This window comes from Trifolium pratense, linkage group LG2 (assembly GCF_020283565.1).
Source record: "Trifolium pratense cultivar HEN17-A07 linkage group LG2, ARS_RC_1.1, whole genome shotgun sequence".
Taxonomy (NCBI): domain Eukaryota; kingdom Viridiplantae; phylum Streptophyta; class Magnoliopsida; order Fabales; family Fabaceae; genus Trifolium; species Trifolium pratense.
The window spans coordinates 32,322,283-32,343,498 of record NC_060060.1 but is presented as its reverse complement, the minus strand read 5'-3'; the positions used below and the strand labels follow the sequence as shown (position 1 = coordinate 32,343,498).

At 36.1% G+C, this 21,216-nt stretch overlaps 4 protein-coding genes across 4 annotated transcripts; 3 read left to right on the top strand and 1 right to left on the bottom strand.

Annotated features, from left to right (window-relative positions):
• Positions 1 to 199: 199 nt before the first annotated feature.
• LOC123904567 (chloride channel protein CLC-c-like) lies at positions 200 to 3,919 on the bottom strand. The gene is made up of 7 exons (XM_045954216.1): positions 3,717 to 3,919; positions 3,234 to 3,434; positions 2,965 to 3,142; positions 2,261 to 2,523; positions 1,628 to 1,897; positions 408 to 1,533; positions 200 to 289 (listed from the first exon to the last, which is right to left on the bottom strand). The coding sequence occupies exons 1-7, from the start codon at positions 3,917 to 3,919 to the stop codon at positions 200 to 202; spliced, it is 2,331 nt and encodes a 776-aa protein (XP_045810172.1).
• Positions 3,920 to 6,639: 2,720 nt separating this feature from the next.
• On the top strand, positions 6,640 to 14,047 carry LOC123910526. The gene is made up of 6 exons (XM_045961666.1): positions 6,640 to 6,970; positions 7,148 to 7,345; positions 11,532 to 11,648; positions 11,773 to 11,922; positions 12,641 to 12,699; positions 13,784 to 14,047. Exons 1-6 carry the CDS (start codon positions 6,749 to 6,751, stop codon positions 13,917 to 13,919), a joined length of 882 nt encoding a protein of 293 aa, XP_045817622.1. The 5' UTR covers positions 6,640 to 6,748; the 3' UTR covers positions 13,920 to 14,047.
• LOC123910527 lies at positions 7,946 to 8,656 on the top strand. The gene has a single exon (XM_045961668.1). The coding sequence runs from the start codon at positions 7,946 to 7,948 to the stop codon at positions 8,654 to 8,656; it is 711 nt and encodes a 236-aa protein (XP_045817624.1).
• Positions 14,048 to 15,577: 1,530 nt separating the features above from the next.
• LOC123910525 (cx9C motif-containing protein 4-like) lies at positions 15,578 to 17,658 on the top strand. Its single transcript, XM_045961665.1, has 2 exons — positions 15,578 to 15,706; positions 17,553 to 17,658. Exons 1-2 carry the CDS (start codon positions 15,621 to 15,623, stop codon positions 17,656 to 17,658), a joined length of 192 nt encoding a protein of 63 aa, XP_045817621.1. The 5' UTR covers positions 15,578 to 15,620.
• The last annotated feature ends 3,558 nt before the right edge of the window (positions 17,659 to 21,216 follow it).

Here is a 21,216-nt window from a genome sequence, read left to right as displayed (position 1 = left end):
AATCTCATCTAACTCACAAATACATGTGAGGTGCTTCCGGTTGGAGGTATACACTGTGCCGCTTTATCGCATGACATCTCCCATAACTACAAGGTGATTCTGGTATAGATATTTTAGTCTTGTAGTAATAGAAGGGATTATCTACGAGTATGTGGTTGGTTGATAATGAGTCCCCCATAGTCCATAGATACTATACTACTTACTTGTAGGGATTGCACTGAGGGTATAATCCCAATATATGTTCCGGCATGAAGTCGTGCCTAGTCATGATCCCCACAATGGGAAGCCTCTGCACAATGATCACACATTAATTGTTAGTTAGTACTCATTACAAGTAACAAATACAACAGACATGACTAATATGTATGTATCAATAATTAACAGTAGTAATTAAGAGGTTTTCTTACTCCAGGTGTCTTTGGGAGGACCAACAAGTGCCTGAGGCCAAGCTCGCGAAAAAGAACAGCTGTTTTAGCCAAAGACAATGTCTCTATAACTGTATATGGTGACCTGTTGGTAATAGGATGCAGATCAACATACATTTCCATCTCCTCCTCTGATATCTCTAAATCATCCAGCTTTATCCCCTTCCCTGAACCTGGCTTTCCAAAATCATGTGGCCTCAACTTATTCATAATCAAGGGCATCCCCTCTTGCATCGTCGTAAATACCTTGTGTTTAAGAATTACAAGCAAATGTGACCTCAAAACCAATCCACACAACTCTGGTGCATCTGATAATGGGGGCTCGTCAATTACAGGGAACCCATTATGTCGCGTCACCTTTAAAGTGTGCACAATATTCCCCACTTTTTCAATCTTAGAGAATGTAACCAACGGACAAGAAACAACATCACCTGCAACTAACTGCCTCATGTACGGTTCTGCGTGTGCTTCCAAATAAGGCAACCCCTTCATTTCCACTATTTGATCATAAACGCCTTTGTTAAAACAATCTGCCACAGACTTTGAGATAAGGAGAACCAACATGACCAATGGTAGCATGAGGAGGTTATTAGTAAGTTCAAGAAGTATGACGCAAAGAGAAACAGTCATTCTCATTGTGCCACCAAGGAAGGATGCAGCTCCCAAGAGTGCAAACAAGCCCACATCCAAAACTGTGAATGGACTTAACAAACTTCCTGCAACACGACCATATGAGGCCCCTGCAAGTATCACCGGAATAAAGAGCCCTGACGGAATTGCAATACCGTAAGTGATGATTCCGAGAAAGTAAATTGCCACAAAGAATATTAGGAGACTGGAGAGCAGGAATCTTTTGTCAGAGCCAGCAATAAAGAGGTTGCGGATGGCATCATCATTGGTGGTAAAAAAGAGAGAGGCGAGGTCATTGTAGTGATTAGGAGGACACTGGAAATTCTTGTAGTGTCCAGAGCGCCCTACGGTTGGGCACTGATCCCCAACATGAGAAGGACAAGGGATGCACTTTGATAGCCATGGAACCCCAAATGAACAGCAAGAGGTCAAAAATGATATAATCATCACAAGTATTATTTTAAAAATAGGACCTTTCCTGCAATACATATATATAGTCATTCACACTGCGAATACTACTACTTCTTTAACAAATAATTTGAAAAGGGGATGATGGAGGAGGCATGACATACTCATTAATGATGCTGTAAGTACGAAGGACCTTATCCACGAGATAATTATAAAGGCTTCCCAAAAGACCTCCAATAACTCCAAGAAATATAACTACCAGTAAGTCAGGTATGCTGTATGCAGGCTTTACTGAATTGACATCAAACATTATCAAACCTCCTTCCCCAAAAAGACCACATTTTTCACCTTTGCAATATTCCATGAAACCTCTCAACACTACAGCTACTACAGCTGTAGTGAAAAATGTTCGCCACAAAAGAGCACTCCTCCACCTGAAAATACATAAATGTAGTCAGAGAAACATATACAACAAAACAAAAGACAGACACCTACATGTTAGTTAAATTGATGCTACCTAACTTGCCATGGATTGTTTGTGAAGCATTCTAGTATATATGGTTAGAGTAGAGGGAAATGACAAACAGAAATCTGTAAACATTGTATTTTATTTATACAAAAACACTTGCACAGAAGTTACTTTGATTGATATTTACAAATCTATTATTTTATATGAATTGTCTAAGCATAAGCACAAAGAGAGGGGAATGGTCGTGTTGTTATTGTTGTTTTTTGTCACATATCAATTGCAAGTAACATGCATGGAAGTGCAAGACAATAGAGAAAGAGAGGGGGACCAAGAAGCCGCTTCTTCAAGTGCAAAAAGGACACCACCAACTGGGGCACGAAAGGCACCGGCAACACCAGCAGCCGCACCACATGTGATAAAATCCCTTCGATCTCTGTCATTTTTAAAATATCTGAATCCTTTCCAGGTTAGTCCATATTTTTCAGAACCACCTTGTCCAAGTAAATTAGCTATGCAAGCACCAGTATGCACCATAGGCCCTTCCTTACCCACAACAAAACCAGCTGCAACCCCAAATATTGAACCAAAAATCTGCAGGCCATTTCCATGTTAAGAACTATAATCAATGTATGTCAAGGAACAACAGACTCTCAAACATAAACTAACACATTTCAAAATTGGAAAACAAGAAAGACTAGGTAGGTGATGGATATTTTTATTATTTGGCCACAACCTGAATATGTCATGTACATTAAGACTTAAATGAAGCAAATTCAGAACTCATAACATAATAATGTCCAAAAGGGTTCACCTATTAAAAAGGGCGACTTCTTAAATATCATTTGCTACATATAGTGGTAAACCATAAATTATTTGTTCGGTGAATGTATTTCAGGTTAGCGTTGATTAAAATAACTTGTTATCAAATACAACTTCTAAGAGAAGTATATGTAGGCTGATTAGAGGAAAGAAGACACCAAGATCATATGGTAGTAAAACGGATTATACACACTCACAAACTTGAATACTAACCTTTACAAAGAGGGTGGTTGGAGCCAATATAGAAGGAGCGTCTACGCCGTTGAGATATGACTTTACCTCAGGTATGCCAGATCCTGCTGCTGCAGGGGCAATGTAGGCACAGAGGGATGCTGCAGCAATGGCTAAAACCATATTACAACTAGCATAAACTGCAAAGGCCTTATAATATCTGTTCTGCAGTAAAAATGGAAACGCAGTTATTCCAAAATTAGAAGTATAATTGATAAAAAAAATGTAGCATGATATGGTAGAATACATACTTGTGATTAAGCATGAGATCGTTGGTGAAGAGAAGCTTGAAACCGGCAATATTCTCAACTCCAATGTTGTTAAAGAAGGCAACAAGGCCTGTGCCTAAACCAATAAGAAGTGCAATGGCCCATCTTAGAATCATATACTGTGCTAGCTCAGCCTTTCCTCTAGAACTCCAGTCTTGCTTGAATAAATCATTCTCAATGATCCTGCAGCATGCATGCACGTAATTAAAACGAACAACGGAACAAACAAAATAGTAGTATTTTAATTACGTAGTATGAAAATGAATTAACGAATAAGGCTAGCTGATAGAATTTTTATAATTTGCCTTGTAATAACAATGCAATAAATTAAGTGAAGCCATGCATAAATGATTGATTAATTATTTTATTGCACGTAAGAAAAAAGAAAGAAAAAATTGGATTAATTATTGATTGTGTATGTAGCATATATATATATATAATATATAATAATGGATAGATAGATACTCGTAGTCGAGACTTTCAATCGGACAAACTTTGGCTCCAACAATGGCAATTTGGGAAGTAGTATTGAGCCTGCTGTTATTGACAAGCAGAGGCTCTATGAGCCCAGATCTGGGTGATCCTGCTGCAGAAGATGATGAAGATGATGATGATGATGATGATCTTGATTTTGGTATCATATGCTCCAGGCCCCGCTCCTCATCCATTTCCTAGTTAATTCCTTTTCTTCCAATTCGATCTCCTATGCAACAATCATCTATCTATATATCTATCAACTTTCCTTCACCAATTAATTTATCTCAAATCCGCTAACCAATATTATTTATTATTAATAATATTCTTAGAAAAAACAAACAAAGAATGGTGATGCATGGATATATGTATTTATTTTGACCGAAGAATGCGCACATTCTCACATATATTTACTACTACTACTAGTGGAAGAGTTAATTAATGAACAAGTAATTAACTAACGCTTGTCATTTACGTGTAAGTGGAGAATGTTACTTCCACGTTGTCATCGGAAGATCAATGCGCTATTTTTGTGTTGTCACTTATAGGTTGTTCACTTGAATTGTATTTTCTATAGCTTCCAATTTTTATTGATACTTCAAATCATTTTATTTGACTATGTAAATTGATGATCCTGTGATTTAAGTCGTCCGATTTCAAATCAATAATATAAATTTATTAATGCGTGAAACTGTGTAAAAGTTAGACCAGAGATGGTCTTAATTCCTACATTAACAAGTTCATAATAAAATGTTTGTGACTACGTAAATCACACTTGAGCAATCAATATAGCTAAATATATAAGGAAAGTGTTAACGAATACCATTATTTGTTAATAATGTTAAGAAATCACTATGATGATAATATCTTGAAGATATATAGTCAATTCTTTAAAATTCTAAAAGAAATATTATTTTCAACGCAAAACTTCAATTTTTTAATTCATAAAGACATTTTTTAGCATCATCAAAGAATAAATAAGTCTATCAACAAAGAAATGACAAGGTTTGGAGAGACAAGGTTGAACCGTTTCAACATGTACGTGCACGTCCTATCAACTTGCTTACAGATTGGAAAGGTGCGCATAATCACAAGAACTTGCACTCCCAGCAACGACAACATAATACTGCAATTTGTTGGTCAAAACCTCCAGCTGGTCGGTACAAATGCAATATAGATGCATCATTCTCCAAACAGCAGAACAAAGTTGGAATATGTATGTGCATCCGAGATGATCAAGGAAGATTTGTTTTGGCCAAAACAGAATGGCTATCGCCCATTACTGATGTCGATATAGGAGAAGCTTTTGGCTTACTCAGTGCTCTCAATTGGGTCCATGACTTGCAGTTGGAAAATGTTGATTTTGAACTTGATTCAAGAAATGTTGTCACTAGTTTCCATAGTAAGCATCCTAACACGTCTGAGCTCGAAGATATTATTAAGGATTGCGTACGTGTCTATAACACTTATTTTAGAAACTCTCGTATCGAGTTTATTAGGAGACAAGTCAATGAGGTTGCTCATGCCTTAGCAAGGGTGGCCACATCTCTAGCTAGTTTCCACCTCTTTATTGATGTACTCATATGTATTTGTAACATAGTTAATAATGAAATGCTATAAGTCTTTTTCCTTAAAAAAAAAAAAAAGAATAAATAAGTGTTTGGCCTGCTTTTTTTTTATAACCTTTGTACTTCTTAAAAGGATAAGAAAAACCAAACATAAATTAAAAGAAGCCCTATGGCGTCTCCGAGTTTTAGGAGGCTCTGTGCAAAATATAAAAGTTGTCCTTTAATAAAAATATAATTTTTTTAAAAAAAAATTGTTGATTTAAATTGCATATAATATAAAAAAAAAATCATTCTTGTAAACAAATAAATTATCAATATTAAATCAATTGCATTAAATTAAATGGAATAAGAAATACAAAATAATTATTTTTGTATATAACGTCAACAAGGAACATCCTAATTAATTTAAGATTAAATTTTATGCAAAAATTAAAATGAACTAGAACTATATTTACGAATATAGATAACTAATCTATTGATACTCGTATGATATTTTATAAACATTAACAATATATAACTATTATTTTAGGACCTAAAAATTAATCTATTAATATACATCTGATATTTATAGGTATAAATAATATATAAGTAACATTATAGGAACTCAAAATTTTGAGTTGAGGCCCTCAAAATTTTGAGGCCCGATGCCGTCGCACACCCACACATGTGTGCGAGATGCCTCTGCCCTACAATAAATAAGTAACTTAATTTCTTATAAAGAAAAATGTTGTAAAAGATGCTTCCAAAAAAAAATTAGAAATATTAACTTTTTGGGTGACTTATGGCTATATTATGAATCAATGGTATTGGGCAAAGTTATGATGCATAAATACCCCAAATTGCTTAGCAGTTAGCGCGCCTTCCAAATTGCTAAGTGTGCCCCCGAATTGCTTAGCGCGCCCACATATTTTTAGGTATGTAAAAAAATAGGCTATTTTTTACATACTTACACATTTTTTTTCAAAGTGTTCAGGTAAAAAAAAATTAGAAAATTTTTACATACCTACACATTTTTTTTTTAAAGTGTTCAGGTAAAAAAAAAATTAGAAAATTTTTATATACCTGAACATTTTTTTTCAAAATGTGTAGGTAACAAAATAAATTTGGAAAAATTTTACATACCTACACATTTTTTTTCAAAGTGTTCAGGTAAAAAAAAATTTATATATCAGAACATTTTTTTTCAAAGTGTTCCGGTAACCAAATTTCTTTCTTCAGGATTTTAGTTTATACATGAGGACAAATTCATCCATTCAAAATTAATGTTGGATAGATTGTCAATTGTTGGGGTAGAAAAAAAAAATTTCAAGGAAAAGGGATTGGATTCGGTTAGACAGACGTACGTAGAGAGAATTATCGTAAGGAATATATTAAAAGAAAAAAGAAAGAAAGAAAAGGAAGGTGAGGTGAGAAAAAGAAAAAGTTTCGGGGGAAATCGAGGAAAAGGAAGAAGGAATGAGTGCTGCTGCTGCAGCTGCTGCTGCTCTTCTAATAACTCCAAATAATAATCCTTTGGGGGTTTACACCAATGGCAATACCATCATCGCTTCCTCTTATCTTTCTCCTCCACATTATTCCAAACCAAACCCTAATTTCACTTCCTTATCCGTTTCTCACTCGTTTAATAACAACAACCCCAAACCCAAACTATCACCCCTCTCCTCAAGACGGACCACGGTATCACTCACTCGTTTATTATTGCATTTTTCATTTTCCACCCGTCTCACACACACTATTATTGTTAGTTAGTTAGTTAGTTATGTACTCGAATAGTATTCTGATCACCATCCAATCCATCACTACATGTAGCTTAGCTTAGCCTTAGCTTGTTGTTTGTTTGTTTTTATGTTACAGTGGCTTTATGGACATATGAATAGAGATCAAGATCCTGATTACCAATTGGAGAATGGTTTAGGCTCATATGGTTCCGATGAAGAACTAGGAGGCACACTAATCCTCCCTACTCAGTCTCAAACTCTCAACAATGGATCAGAGGCCGTCAAGGTATCAGATTACGAGTACAAGCCTTCTCCTGATGTTGATTACCTACAGGTCTCTCTCTCTCTCTCTCTCTCAACACTCTACTACTGCTAAAATATTTATAGAAGTTTCACTTTTCAGATAATGCCTGTCATGTCATGTCATAGCCAAACTTATTTCGTACTATTAATATATATATAGTTAGTTGGATCATCCTATAAAGTTTTACCTCCACACCGCATCATAGTTAAATCCTTTAAACTATCAAACTGTCACAATTAGCCTTCTTTTTGTAATTACCATGTGTTACTTAAGAATTACATATTTTCTTTATTAAATAGCAGCCTTCATTTATAAGGCGGGTCATGGTGGCCGCCATTCTTATGGTACCCAGGGTGCTGCCTGGTTAATATGGGACATATCTAGTGAGAATGAGTTATTTTTAGGTCCTATAAACCATTGAATTAAAATCAACGGATGAGATTAGAGCACTCATTTAAAAAACCACCCATGACTGTTAAGCCACTCATGCTGTTTCATCTTCTGTTTCCTTTGTGAGGCCTGGTTCGTAAGGCAATCTGAAGAAGAAATCGCCGTACTCCAAGCTTTATGATGAAGTGGGTTTAAGGGGATTTCAATGGAAATACAAGGAGAAGAGAGAAGTTGATCCACATGTTAGTGAGATCACATGGAGCGTGCATGAGTAGACTTGACCGGATTCTTGTTTCCCCAAATTGGCTTATGGAGTGGGGCGACGTAAATCTTTGGGCTCTTCCAAGGGATATCTCGGACCATTGCCCTATTATTCTTAGGTACTCTAACTTTGATTGGGGCCCAAAACCCTTTCGGTTTAACAATCATTGGCTTAAGAATAAAGGGTTTAGAGAGGTGCTGAAGGAGGGTTGGTCTTCTACATTGGTTGTAGGGTGGAAGGGGGTGGTTGTTAAAGAAAAATTGAAGGCTCTTAAAGAGGTCCTAAAGAGGTGGAATAGGGAGGTTTACGAAGGCTTGGAGGAGAAGATATTGGCTCTTACAAAAGAAGTTGAAAGGCTCGACTTGAAGAGGGAAGTTGGGGTTTTTGGTGATGACGACAATGTGGCTCAAAAGACTTGCCTCTTGGACTTGCGCAATCTTCTCCATAGTAAAGATAGCTTGTTGTTCCAAAGGTCGCGGTCTCGTTGGTTGAAGGAAGGTGATGCTAACACCGGCTACTTCCATTCGTGCGTGGAACCGGTGGAGGTTAGGGGGGAGGTGGTGGGGTTCTTTAAAAAACATTACGCCGAGGTTAATTGGAGAAGGCCTCAACTTGATGGGGTGGAATTTCCATCGCTTTCACCCGAACAAATTGAATCTCTGGGTAAGCCTTTCTTGGTGACGAAGTGAGGGGAGTGGTGGAGGATTCAGATGGAAATAAAAGCCCGGGACCGGACGGATTTAATTTTGCTTTTCTAAAAGAGGCTTGGGAGGTTATTTGTGGAGATGTGATGGCGTTCATGCATGAGTTCCATGTTAATGCATCATTACCTAAGGCTTTCTCTTTGTATTTCATTACTCTTATACCTAAAGTCTTAAACCCACAATCATTGGGGGATTTTAGACCAATTTCCCTCTTAGGATGTATGTATAAGTTGGTTGCTAAGGTGTTGACTAAGAGACTATGTTTGGTTACGAATTCGCTAATCTCGAAGAATCAATCCGCTTTCATCAAAGGCCGCCTTCTTGTTGATGGAGTACTTGTTATAAATGAGGTGGTTGATTGGGCGAGGAAAGCAAAAAAAAAGTGTGTGATCATCAAGGTGGATTTTGAAAAGGCTTACGACTCCGTAAGTTGGTCTTACTTGGATTATATGCTTCGAAGGGTCGGTTTTGATGGGAAATGGAGAAGTTGGATTAAGGCATGTGTGTTTACTGGGAGCCTCTTGGTATTAGTCAACGGTAGCCCGACGGAGCAAATTGATATTAGTAAGGGAAGCAAGGTGACCCTCTTGCACCGTTCCTCTTTATCCTTGTGGCGGAAGGACTCGGTGCGCTCATGAAGAAAGCGGTGGACCTTGGTTTTTTTAAAGGGATCCAAATTTGTGGTTCGGGTGCCATTATTTCTCACCTTCAATACGCCGACGATACTCTTTTTGTTGGGGAGGCGTGTGTAGAGAATTTATGGACTACAAAAGCTATTTTGAGGTGGTTTGAACTTATTTCCGGGCTTAAAGTTAACTTTGGCAAAAGTAAGCTTTTTGGGATCAATGTGGAGGAGGGATTCATTACTTCGGCAACATCATTCCTTAAATGTAATATTGGGAGGTTGCCATTTATTTATCTTGGGCTCCCGGTGGGGGCGAATCCTAGGCGGTTGGCCACGTGGAACCCGGTCCTTGATGTCCTTCAAAAAAGACTTGCTTCACGGAAAAACAAATATGTTAGCCTTGGGGGCCGGGTTGTGCTTCTTAACTCAGTGTTGGGGGCTATTCCAATTTTTTATCTTTCCCTCTTCAAAATGCCGGTGGGAGTATGGAAGAAGCTTGTTAGGTTGCAAAGGAGGTTTCTTTGGGGAGGGACGGCCGGGGGATCAAAAATTAATTGGGTTAATTGGCTTGACGTGTGTGGGCCGAAAAAGGAAGGTGGCCTTGGGGTTAAGGACTTGCGTATAATGAATATCGGTGGAACCGGCGATATGGAAAAATGTCCTTAGGGATAGCTATGGTGGAGGGGAAAGTGGGGTTGGTTGGATGTCTAGAGCCTTGTCGATGAACAAAGCATCACCTTGGTGGAACGACTTAATGAAAGTGGGTGTTGTTCCCGGTTCGGATCGACTTCAAGGAATCTTTTTCAAAAAGATTGGTAACGGGGGTGGCAAAAGTTTTTGGCATGATGCATGGGTGGGGGCTCAACCTTTGAAGGAGGCCTTTCCAAGACTCTTTCTCATCGCTCAACCTTTGAAGGAGGCCTTTCCAAGACTCTTTCTCATCTCTTCACAAAAAGATTGTTGCGCCTCGGAGGTTGGCCGTTGGGAGATGGGTGCTTGGGTGTGGGATCTTAGATGGAGGAGGAATCTTTTTGTTTGGGAGGAGGAGCTTCGGGATTTGTTGGTGGATGTTTTAACTCCAATACAACTTTCAAATTCTCTTGATGAGTGGAGATGTCACTATTCGAATGGCGGAATATTCACGGTTAGCTCCCTTTATCGACATTTATCCGATAGTATTATTCCTCCTTTTTCTTTTGATCAAGAGTTGGTTAGGGATTTGGGATACTTGTGGAAAAGTTTGGCGCCTTCAAAAGTCATTGTGTTCTCGTGGCAATTGTTGCTTCGACGGTTACCTACAAGAGTAAATCTTGCCAAAAGGGGAATTGTTGGTAATGATGTTGATTCTTTTTGTGTTTTGTGCCCGTTGAACTTGGAGTGTGAGGAACATCTCTTTGGTGGGTGCGCTTTTGCCGAGTCATTATGGAGCAAAGTGTTCACTTGGTTTGGGTGGGTTGGTGCGGTCCCTCGAGACCCACTCAAAATTTTCCAAAAGTTTAGTGTGGGGAGGGGAAATGGTAAGCGCCTTAAGGGCCTCCTTGCAGTGTGGCATGTGGTTGTGTGGGCTATTTGGAGAACTAGAAATGATGTGATTTTTAACTCTAAAGTGCCGGTTATGGATGAGGTTATACATAGTATTATCTCCCTCTCTTGGAAGTGGTTAGTTGAGAAGAAAAAAGGTGTTTGTTGCTCATTATATGAATGGAAAACTTTCCCCATGGATTGTATTACTAGATAGTGGGTGTTTCCTTTGGTTTTTGGGCAATCTCTCACGCCGTTAGGTTGTCGTTGTTTTTATAGCTTTTGGATCAAGTACCCCTTGTACTTAATCCCGAATTGTGGGTATAGTACCATTTGTACTTCCTCCCATTTTTACATATATAAATATATACATCCTCTTTTGCTGTTCAAAAAAAAAAACATGATTATTTTAAAGTCATCCATTAATTTTGATCTAATTGCTTCTAGGACTCCTCTCATTCTCACTAGATATGCTTCCTAAATAAATAAATATTTATTTGTTAATGTGTTAGGCTGTTCGCCATCCCCCTACCTTATACCACAATGCTATTCACCATATTTGACTTTGATGGCACTGCACCTGATTTTGACTTCGACAATGCCTTTTCAGACAATCATCAAATATTCATAATCTTCAATAGTTGCAATCTTGACAGCAACCTCAGTTGGCTGCTGGACATTAAGTTATGCAGTAATTGAATTGTTTTGTTACAGGAGTTATTGGCTATTCAACAACAAGGACCTAGAGCTATTGGCTTTTTTGGAACACGAAACATGGGATTCATGCACCAGGAGCTAATTGAGATTCTTAGCTATGCTATGGTTATAACTGTAAGAGATGCTGCTTGCTTGTAGAACACAAGATGTGATGCTGTACAAGTTCTATGACTTTTGTTGACAGTTCCTATGATGTTTCACAACTTAATGTGCATTGGTTGCAAATTTTCCTTTGTAGAAAAATCACATATACACATCTGGAGCATCTGGGACAAATGCAGCTGTTATTCGGGGTGCTTTAAGAGCAGAGAAACCAGAATTGCTCACCGTTATATTACCCCAAAGTTTAAGCAAACAGCCTCCTGAGAGTCAGGAGCTGTTATCCAAGGTAAAGTTTATGTTTGAAGTTTTTATACATGTTTTAAGTTTTTATACACATGGGAGCCACGCACCACCTCCGTTTTCGCCTTCGTTTGTCTCATCTGACTCGCCTCCTCTTCCTGATTCTGTTGTGACCCTTTCCATAATTGTGGTGTGTTTTGAAGGTTTCTATGTTGTTTTATCATTGTGAATGCGTGTAGGAGGCTCTTTTCTATCGTGTTCTGGTCTTTTGTCACAGTGATTGCGCTCCCCTGAATATGGAGTAAAATAACCTTTTACATGGATCTAGGACACTTGTTAAGGGCTGTGCAGCAGTAGCGTTGCGAGGACCCTCAGTCAGGGGGTTCAAACTTTTGAACTTGAAATAGTAATAATAATAATAATAATAATATATTAAAAAAAACTACATTGTTCTCTACATGGTTTCATGTTTTGAAATTGTTGAACAATCTCTATCAATTTTGTCGAACACATTTCTCTCAACATAACTCATGCTCATGCAACAATCTGAAAATGGGTGAAATAAAATTGGCTTGGGAGCTAGTGGAGCAAACAAAAAGAAAGGGGGTTCAAAAGTCAAAATCTATAAGGATGTATATGCAAAAAAGTATAAGTTCAGGGGGTTCAGTTGAATGTCGCTCCGCCACTGCTGTGCAGTGCACAAGATTCTTTGTTTTGTGGTCGAGTTTATAATCGTTATAGTTGTGATTTTGTTGAATGTGCAGGTGAAAAATGTGATAGAGAAGCCCCATAATGATCATCTACCTCTAATAGAAGCCAGCAGGTTTATACTACTAGCTTTTTCTTGCCATCTTTCATTTTGAAGTGATTATAATTTCAGTCATTATAGTCCATGAGTCTATCACTGTATAGTATGTGGGGGATCTGTGAGTTTAAAGCTTGGTGCATTTAGCGTTATAATTCATTTTATTCTTGGAAAAAAGAAATTAAACTGAAAGAAGGGATCTTCTTGGATCTTCTTTTTTTTTTTTTTTTTGAAAAAAAGGAAGGGATCTTCTGCTCAGGAAAAGATCATATGAGTGGCATTTTTTAATACTTTATTGTTTCATATTAGTGGCATTTAACACTTTTTTCTCTTGGAATAAGAAAAACAATAAATAATTTCATAAGTGTAACAATTTACTTAACTATATTATGTATCTTTTCCTCAATTCATAATTTATAATAAATGCATTGTTATTTATTTGAGGTAAAAGTGGAATAAAAAAAAAAGTAATGTTTAATTCAAAACCTAAAACTTCTCAAATATGAAATTTTTTGTATGTTAAAAGTTAAAACATCACATATGAAATGGGGTTACATATGAAATGGGGGGTAGTATAATATGGGTACGTTATCAATTTAGAGAAGCAATGGCATAGGACATATCACTGTATGATATTGTAATACATTCTATATGTAAGCTATTTATGTTGTTTGAAGAAAAATCGTTTTCTAATCTAAGAGTGCAGGATTGTTTTTCAAGTTCAGTCTAAGGGTCCGTTTGGCCTAGCTTTTTTTGAGCTTATGCAAATAGCTTATGTAATATAAATTAAGTTTTATGTTATTTTATAAGTTCACACTAGTGAAAATTGTAATTTTATATGATATTTTATCATAAACTACATTGACAAACTTATAATAATATATAAAAATTGCATAAGTTGTTTGTATAAGCTCTAAATAAGAAAAAAAAAAGTCAGGCCAAACGATACCTAAGACTAAGAGGCTAATGTAAATTGGATAAATAAGCTTGGTATTGGTTGCAACTGCGACCAGCTTGTAATTAAATTTTTTTAGCAAATTATATTGTCATAGCAGCTTGTAAGATTATGAAATTATTTTCTCTACCATTGTTTGAATTGCAGGCTATGTAATATGGATATCATTTCACACGTCCAGCAAGTCATTTGCTTTGCTTTCCATGACAGTAGGTTGCTCATGGAAACTTGTCAAGAAGCAAAAAATTTCCGGAAGATTGTGACTCTCTTCTACCTTGACTGAGGCAATTTTTATCCATGTGTATAACATTATTTCTCTGCCTAAGTAGGGGTTGGGAGGGCAGTGCTTATTTTTTGTTTGTAATTATAATATTACATTAAATGTCATATTGCTTTCACTTGCCCTTGGAAGTTTAGTTAGAAAGTTATATTATTTATTGGAAAATGTTAAATAGGGCACCGGGTGCCCAGGTTAAGCACATAAATAAGAAAATTTTGTCTTGAAACTTGTGCATTCAATGCATTGAAAGTGTAAAAAGTTGTTTTTATCAACATTAACATTATGTTTTATTTCTATTTTTGGTATGCTTAACAAGTGCACCCGGTGCACGGTTTAACATGACCCTTATTTATTTAATCACATAATCACATTCTTGGACAATGGATGATGTTGCCCACACCCCCACATTTGAACTGTATATGGATATAGATTGATGGTGGGAATTAGGAAAATAGCACCCTAAAAGTTATAATATTTTTTGTGAAATGTAAAATTAATTCAACCCTTTTGTGTATTTTTTTTATATTTTATTTTAATTATTTGATCAACCTATGAAAAATGGAAAAGCGAAAGTGGAGAAAATGAAAAATTATTTTGGTACCTTACCTATTTTCTTGCGCGTCCTATAAAATTACAAAAGTACCCCTGTTTTTTACTTAAGTAGCGTATATAATTTGCTCCTTATGTTGTGGATGAGTAAAAAAATTCAGATCCACCGACGTCTAAGATTTAACCCTCCCTAAAGGCATCCTACTAGATTTTTTTTATTTTTTTCATCCGCTACTTAGGTAAAGCACAGTTTAAAATCGTCTGCTATTTAAATAGCGGATTGTCAACATATATAAGGAACTCACCACCTTCCCTATTATTCTGTCAGTTTCAAAAACACTCAAAAAAAGCTTCAAAAATCATCCCAAAACTCAAAATCAACTTCAAATCCACCCATTTTTTTTTGCCATTGTGCTTGGAATCAAGTCGAAAACAACTTCAAACAACTTAATTGAAGATTTAGTTCATTTGTTCGATTTATTTTTAGGTTTTTTGCAGCTTTTTTTTTTTAATTGGAAATCTGTTACTTATATAGCGAAGTAGCGGATTACCATGATAGATGTTCTTAATCCTTAAATTAAACTTGGCTTAATGCAGTTTTAATCCTCATATTTTGAAAATTTTGATCCCCTATTTTAAAAGTCAACTTTTTGAATTTTAATCCCCAACACATGTCGAACACCGAGGCTCTCTACTCATGTATCGCCGTATCGGCTAAAGAAAACCTTCAACTTCAACAAATTAATTTCTTGTTTACTCGTTGCACCGTTAGTATCTACAAACAACAAAATGATTAGCCTCCAAAATAGTGGCCATGCAATAAAGAAAACAATTGTAAAGAAAAAGAAAAAAAAAATCAAGCGGGACACAATTGGTGTCCCTCTACAAATTTTCTCACCATGAATGTGAAAGAATTAAAAAATTTAATCCCCAACCTAATATTTCTAATAGCTTACCATTGCCCCAAAATTTATTCAAGTTGTTTCAATTGAAATAATATAAGTTTGATTGCTTAAAAAGAAAAAAGTTAAAATTAAAAGACTTAAAAAGAAAAAAATTAAAATTAAAAGATAACCGACTAAAATAAATTTTAAGACAAAAATTATATATTAGCTAGCTTATTATTCAGAAGAAAGATATTGAAGGTTTGTGAAAATGGCGCAGCAAAGCAAAGAGCCCTGCAAGAAGGAGGCTTGCGACATTCAAGCTTGTCTCTCGAAGAACAACTTTCTCCCGCAAAAGTATGTCTGTCTGTCACCCTAACCCTCCCTATTTATCTATCTATGCACTTTCAATCGTGATAATAATATGTTTAGATTTTAATTTTTCTCATTCATGTAGAGATTGAGGAATCAATCTTTTACTAATCATTTGATGGGTCTCGTCTTAAATAAATCTTCCTTGGACTCAGTTTGTTAATTAAGGATATACGTTGTTTGTGTATTTATAATAATCACAAAAATACATCTCTTAATAACATCGACCAACCGAATCCCTAGTTAATAGCAACTATTTTTATAATCACATGTTTAACTCCTCCTCAAACTAGAGATTACTAATCTTATTTTTTTTGGTTACAATGGAGCCAGAGAGGATCAAATATAGGACCTCCTGCATACTACTCAAACCCCTCACCACTAGACCAAACCCAGTGGATTACTAATCTTAGCTTGTTAGAAAGTAGAAAAACAAAAACTCTAGCAGTGTGCACTGTAGCCGCCGTGTGGTTATACTGTAATGAATGACTAATGAGGATGGTAGGGTTTTCTAGAGGATTCCATAGATGGTTGTTGTGGTGGTGGTTGACGCGCATCAAAGTGGCCTAAACCTGTGGCTGATCCCTTTAGGGTGACAGTTTGACTTTGGGGTCCTGAGTTAAGCCTTGGCTAAACCTTGGAAATCTTTGAGGTTTGGTCAGCCGTGGCATTGCAAACGCAGTGGATCGAGATGTGAGAATAGACGGACACTGGAAAAGGGCCGCAGGAGAATAGATAGGGACACCAACAGTGTAGCGAATCACATAGAAATGTCACAAAATCAAAACTACCTTTTCATTGTTGTCAGACTGTTGTAAATCTGTTAGTTATAACTTAGAACTAATCTCTTTGTCTATAAATATTGAATTGTAACAGAGTTAGAATAACTCCACCTCCTTCCCCACCACCCCAAAACTCCGATAAACCTTCATCTCCTCTGCTTTGTGTTCTACCATCAAACTCTCACCACAAACCTATTCCAGTGTACTCTGTTCCGGCATAACTCCCGTGACTTTTTTGCACTCCATCTCAAATAAGTTGGATGAAGAAAGAAAACTTTCTTCTGAGCTGCCCTGTAACAGAGAAGTAACCTATGTTGCATAGGTATGGTACGGCACGGCTACAAGAATATGGGGATTTATAGAATATTAAGATACGGGTACGCTAGCTAGATTGGTTGGTTTGGCGATTGTATTAAATCATGACCTGCCCGACTCAGGTTCGATTGCCGGCATGAATGAATGACGCACAAAAAAAAAATGAATTTTGTTATATAATATAATATGAAAGAGCTAAATTCTTTAATTCACAACAAAAACATCACAATAAAAGTTTAAAAAAGTAAAAAATTGTGTTAGGTTACATCAACAAAGAAACTCAAACACACAAATAATATTATATTAATACTATGATAAAACCACAAATTTCACTCGTAACAATAATAAGGAGAAAAAACAGAATGCCAGACAAGTACCGTAGGCGTACCCAGTGGAACGGGTACTTCGTCTTACAAGTAGAATAGAACAAACAAAACAACTAATACCTCATTATATTACTAGTTTGTGTCGAATACTTATATAGCACAACCAGTATATGTATAAATTTAATCTAATAAGACTGCTACTGCTAAGATAACAAAGATTCCAACAAGTATCATGTAAATGGCTATGTGGAACACGATGCCAATATTAGAAACTGAAATTGTAATGCTACTAAGGTGGTATTGGGGTCCATTGATATGATTTTGATTGCGCTTCTGTATCCTCTGGACATTTACGAAATAAAACATTTGGACTGAATTGTTGTCTGAAGTTTCTTTTAACACTGCCAGGTGCCTTAAAGTAATTAAATTGCTGGACTCCTGCTGCTCAAGATGTGATTATAATTCAACTCACTGTGCTTCGCTCTCTGGACTATTGAAGCAAAATTCCAAGTAAGTGATGGGTCATACTTTCATTTTTCACTGTTTCCGATTCATATCGATGACTGGCTTGCATATTCTTGTTTCGTCTGCAGATTACAAGACTCGGCCAAGTAATTGGATAAGTAGTTGAGGATACAACGACTTATTTCTAGTCAAGACTATTGTTTCTATTTTGAGTGTGTTTTTTTTCTTTGATAATGATACAATTTAGATTAGGGAGGTACACCCTCCATGTAAATGTAGAGAGAATCACCAACCTCGAATAACAATGGAATTCACATATACTTACCAATTGTAGAATTTGAAAATCGACTGATGAAGAAGCTTCTGTTATTCTTGAAACTCAATTGGGTTCAAAAAATATGAGATACCAAGAAGCATGAGCTGATGCAGAGAATCTAGAACAATTCGCGTCTTACATCTCCAAACAACAGCTGAATAAATATAATAGCTAGAACTAGAAGTGTTGGGCAACCTTGTCACACCCATTCTAAGGGTGCCCCCTCCGAAGGTCTCTAGTGTAATCGTTTTAAATAATTGTTATGTTTCATTTCTTTCTTTGGGGTGCCTCTTGTACATTTTTTTAAAAAAATTTATATATTTATGAACTATAGTCATAGGATGGGGACATCTTGAGATGCTAACTTAGTTGGAATGTCTCGTTGTTTCCGGATGTTTAAATGCTCTTGATTCAGTAAAAAAAATAATATGTAAATTGATCTTCAAAATAAGTAACTGTCAAATCGGTTCTTCATTTTTGTGAATTGACAAATACATTATCAAAATTTGAAAATATGTTAATTCAAAATGGTCTCACTGTTTACTTCTATCAACGAAGATTTTGACGTGACATGTTAGTTGGACATGTCATCGTATATGTTGATCTCACATTAACGTTAACTCACAAAAGAATAATTTATTTTTGAAAACTTATGTCGTCTTAAAGACAAATTCATTAATATATACAACAAATTACTAGCAAAGAAAGATGATCGAAATTTTATATACTACCTCCGTTCATAATTATAAGATCTTGTTTGACCAGTGCACGTACGTCAATGCACAATTTTGATCACTAATATCTTTAATTGTCTATTAGTAAAAATTATAAAAATTTAATATTTTGAAAATACTCTTCAAAACAAATTGAACAAGATCTTATATTCTAATATTTATATTTATATATTATTAAAAAAATATGGTCAAAATACGATAAATGAATAATACATTTTTGTCAAACTGGGTCTTATAATTAGGGACTGAGGTAGTATAAAATAGTCTTTAGTGTGATGACAATCTCAAGAAGAGGGCCAAACAATTTATTTATTTTTATTTTAGCCTTCACATGACAAATTAAAAAATGGCCACGAATTAAACACATATGATCGAATACTCCACATCAATTATTAATTATCACAATTAGTCAAACATGTGTCACATATTACTTATCACATAAATGTACACATAACCTAATGCAACTCTAATGCTTCAACTTCATGAATGTCACCCTAGACATTTCTAATGCATGTGGTACCATCTTCTTTATTAGAGTATCTCACCTCTAATATCCTTCTTTATCAGATAAATATAATCCGATATACTTCTTTATTGGAATATCCAATATCCTATATAATTCATGAATGCATGTATATATATATATCATGAATTCACTCACATTTAGTTAGCATATAGCTCTTCTTCATTTATTAAGTGAATATAATTCAACTTACTTCTTTATTAAGATACCTCAATCTTAATATTCTTCCTTTATACTCATCACACAACATCGACAAATAATTGCATAAGAACACAATTAATCATACCATCAACATACATCGTTTATTACATACAATGTATTCACTTGCATTTTAACACAATACCAAAAATATAAGCTAATTGTATTAATCATGCATTATCTCACAAAACAAACTCCGGAATCGGAATCTACGCGAAAAATCGAGTAAAATGGGTTTCGGGTACATAAACCATCAAAAGTCAAAAGTCAACAGTCAACCAAAGGTCAACGCAGAAATTGACTGAGCTGAGCCAGGCTCGGAAAGAACAGAGCCAGGCGCAAGGACCAGCAAGCTCCCCAGAAAAGCTACGCCAGGCTCAGAAAAAGCTGAGCCAGGCGCAGGGACCTGCAAGCTAGCCAGAAAAGCTGCGCCAGGCTCGGAAAAAGCTGAGCCAGGCGCAGGACGCAGAGTAATTTCGAGTTTTCTTGAGCAAAGACCAAATAATCACTTATTTTCACATATAAGCACTTATTATGACCCAAAAACACACATACATCATTTACCACATTTATATATGATAAAAAACACTTAAGAACAACTTGTTACCATCTATAATCACTTATTTTATGATTCAAGACTCATTTTTTACAAAAACTCAAAAATCTACTCATAAATCCCATTTTTCTTGTTATAAATCTCAAATGAGTTTGATTCCACGTGTAACCAACATGTATAGACTCAAAAGGACGGTTCATTTTATAGATCTACATCATAAACATCGAAAAAGTAAGAATTGAACACTTTTACTCAAAAATCTCAAGAACACAAAGTTCTTGAGTTTAATCTTTCATAAAACTCGTTTTTAACCATTAAATTCGTTAATTCATCATGTTAAAAGCATATTAAGCATGTTATGAACCTTAGAATCAATTTCCATTAGGAAAATCCATTCAAGACTAAAATGAAAATGGGGTGGAGGAAGTTCGGGTGAGGAGAAATCGACATTCTCCCCTTCCTCGAGTCACCCACGATTATGAAACCTACTCTCATACCTGGATTCGAAGAAAAACTCGAAGATTGCTCTTGAATCCCTTCCTTTCTCTATGCCCTAGCTCCTCTTCTCTTCCTTCTCTCTAACTTCCCAAGAACATGAGAAAATGAAATGTTTCTCTCTTCCCCTAGGCCATATGGCGCCCCCTCACAAGTCCACAAGGCCCATTGGGCCTCAAGCCCATTAGCTTGGCCCAATTCGTGTTAACACTCACCACTCACTTAATAACTAAAGTATTCGATAAATAATTCAAGTTACTAACTTATTTAAAATGACACGTCAATAAAATATTTTAAACACACTAAAACGAATAAATAAAAAAAATTGGGTCGTTACAACTCTACCCTCCTTAAGGAATTTTCGCCCTCGAAAATTACCTGGAAATAACTCTGGATACGAACTCACCATCTTGCTCTCCAATTCCCAAGTCGCATTCTCACCGGCGGGTCCTCCCCATACCACCTTCACCGAGGTGATATCTTTGTTTCTCAACTTCTTCACTTCTCTTCCTTCGATCCGTAAAGGTATAGTCTCGACGGTTAAGTCATCCATCACTTGAACATCATCCGATTCAATCACATGTGACGGGTCTCTGACATACTTTCTCAATTGTGACACGTGAAACACATCGTGCAAATTCGCCAATGATGGCGGTAAAGCAATCCTATACGCCACCTTCCCCACTCTTTTCAAAATTTGATAAGGACCAATAAACCTCGACGTCAACTTCCTCGACTTCAAAGCACGTCCAATTCCGGTAGTCGATGTAACTCTTAAGAAAACA

Excerpts from the sequence above, each read along its gene's own strand:
- LOC123910527 (XM_045961668.1), top strand. The coding sequence starts at position 7,946 with ATGTTAGTGAGATCACATGGAGCGTGCATGAGTAGACTTGACCGGATT.
- LOC123904567 (XM_045954216.1), bottom strand. The coding sequence starts at position 3,919 with ATGGATGAGGAGCGGGGCCTGGAGCATATGATACCAAAATCAAGATCA. Across the intron at positions 3,435-3,716 it reads ATTGAAAGTCTCGACTACGA|GATCATTGAGAATGATTTAT; the intron begins GTATCTATCTAT and ends TGCATGCTGCAG. Across the intron at positions 1,898-2,260 it reads CTTGAAGAAGCGGCTTCTTG|GTGGAGGAGTGCTCTTTTGT; the intron begins GTCCCCCTCTCT and ends ATGTATTTTCAG.
- LOC123910526 (XM_045961666.1), top strand. The coding sequence starts at position 6,749 with ATGAGTGCTGCTGCTGCAGCTGCTGCTGCTCTTCTAATAACTCCAAAT. Across the intron at positions 6,971-7,147 it reads TCTCCTCAAGACGGACCACG|TGGCTTTATGGACATATGAA; the intron begins GTATCACTCACT and ends TTTATGTTACAG. Across the intron at positions 11,649-11,772 it reads GCTATGCTATGGTTATAACT|AAAAATCACATATACACATC; the intron begins GTAAGAGATGCT and ends TTTCCTTTGTAG.
- LOC123910525 (XM_045961665.1), top strand. The coding sequence starts at position 15,621 with ATGGCGCAGCAAAGCAAAGAGCCCTGCAAGAAGGAGGCTTGCGACATT. Across the intron at positions 15,707-17,552 it reads AACAACTTTCTCCCGCAAAA|GTGCCTTAAAGTAATTAAAT; the intron begins GTATGTCTGTCT and ends TAACACTGCCAG.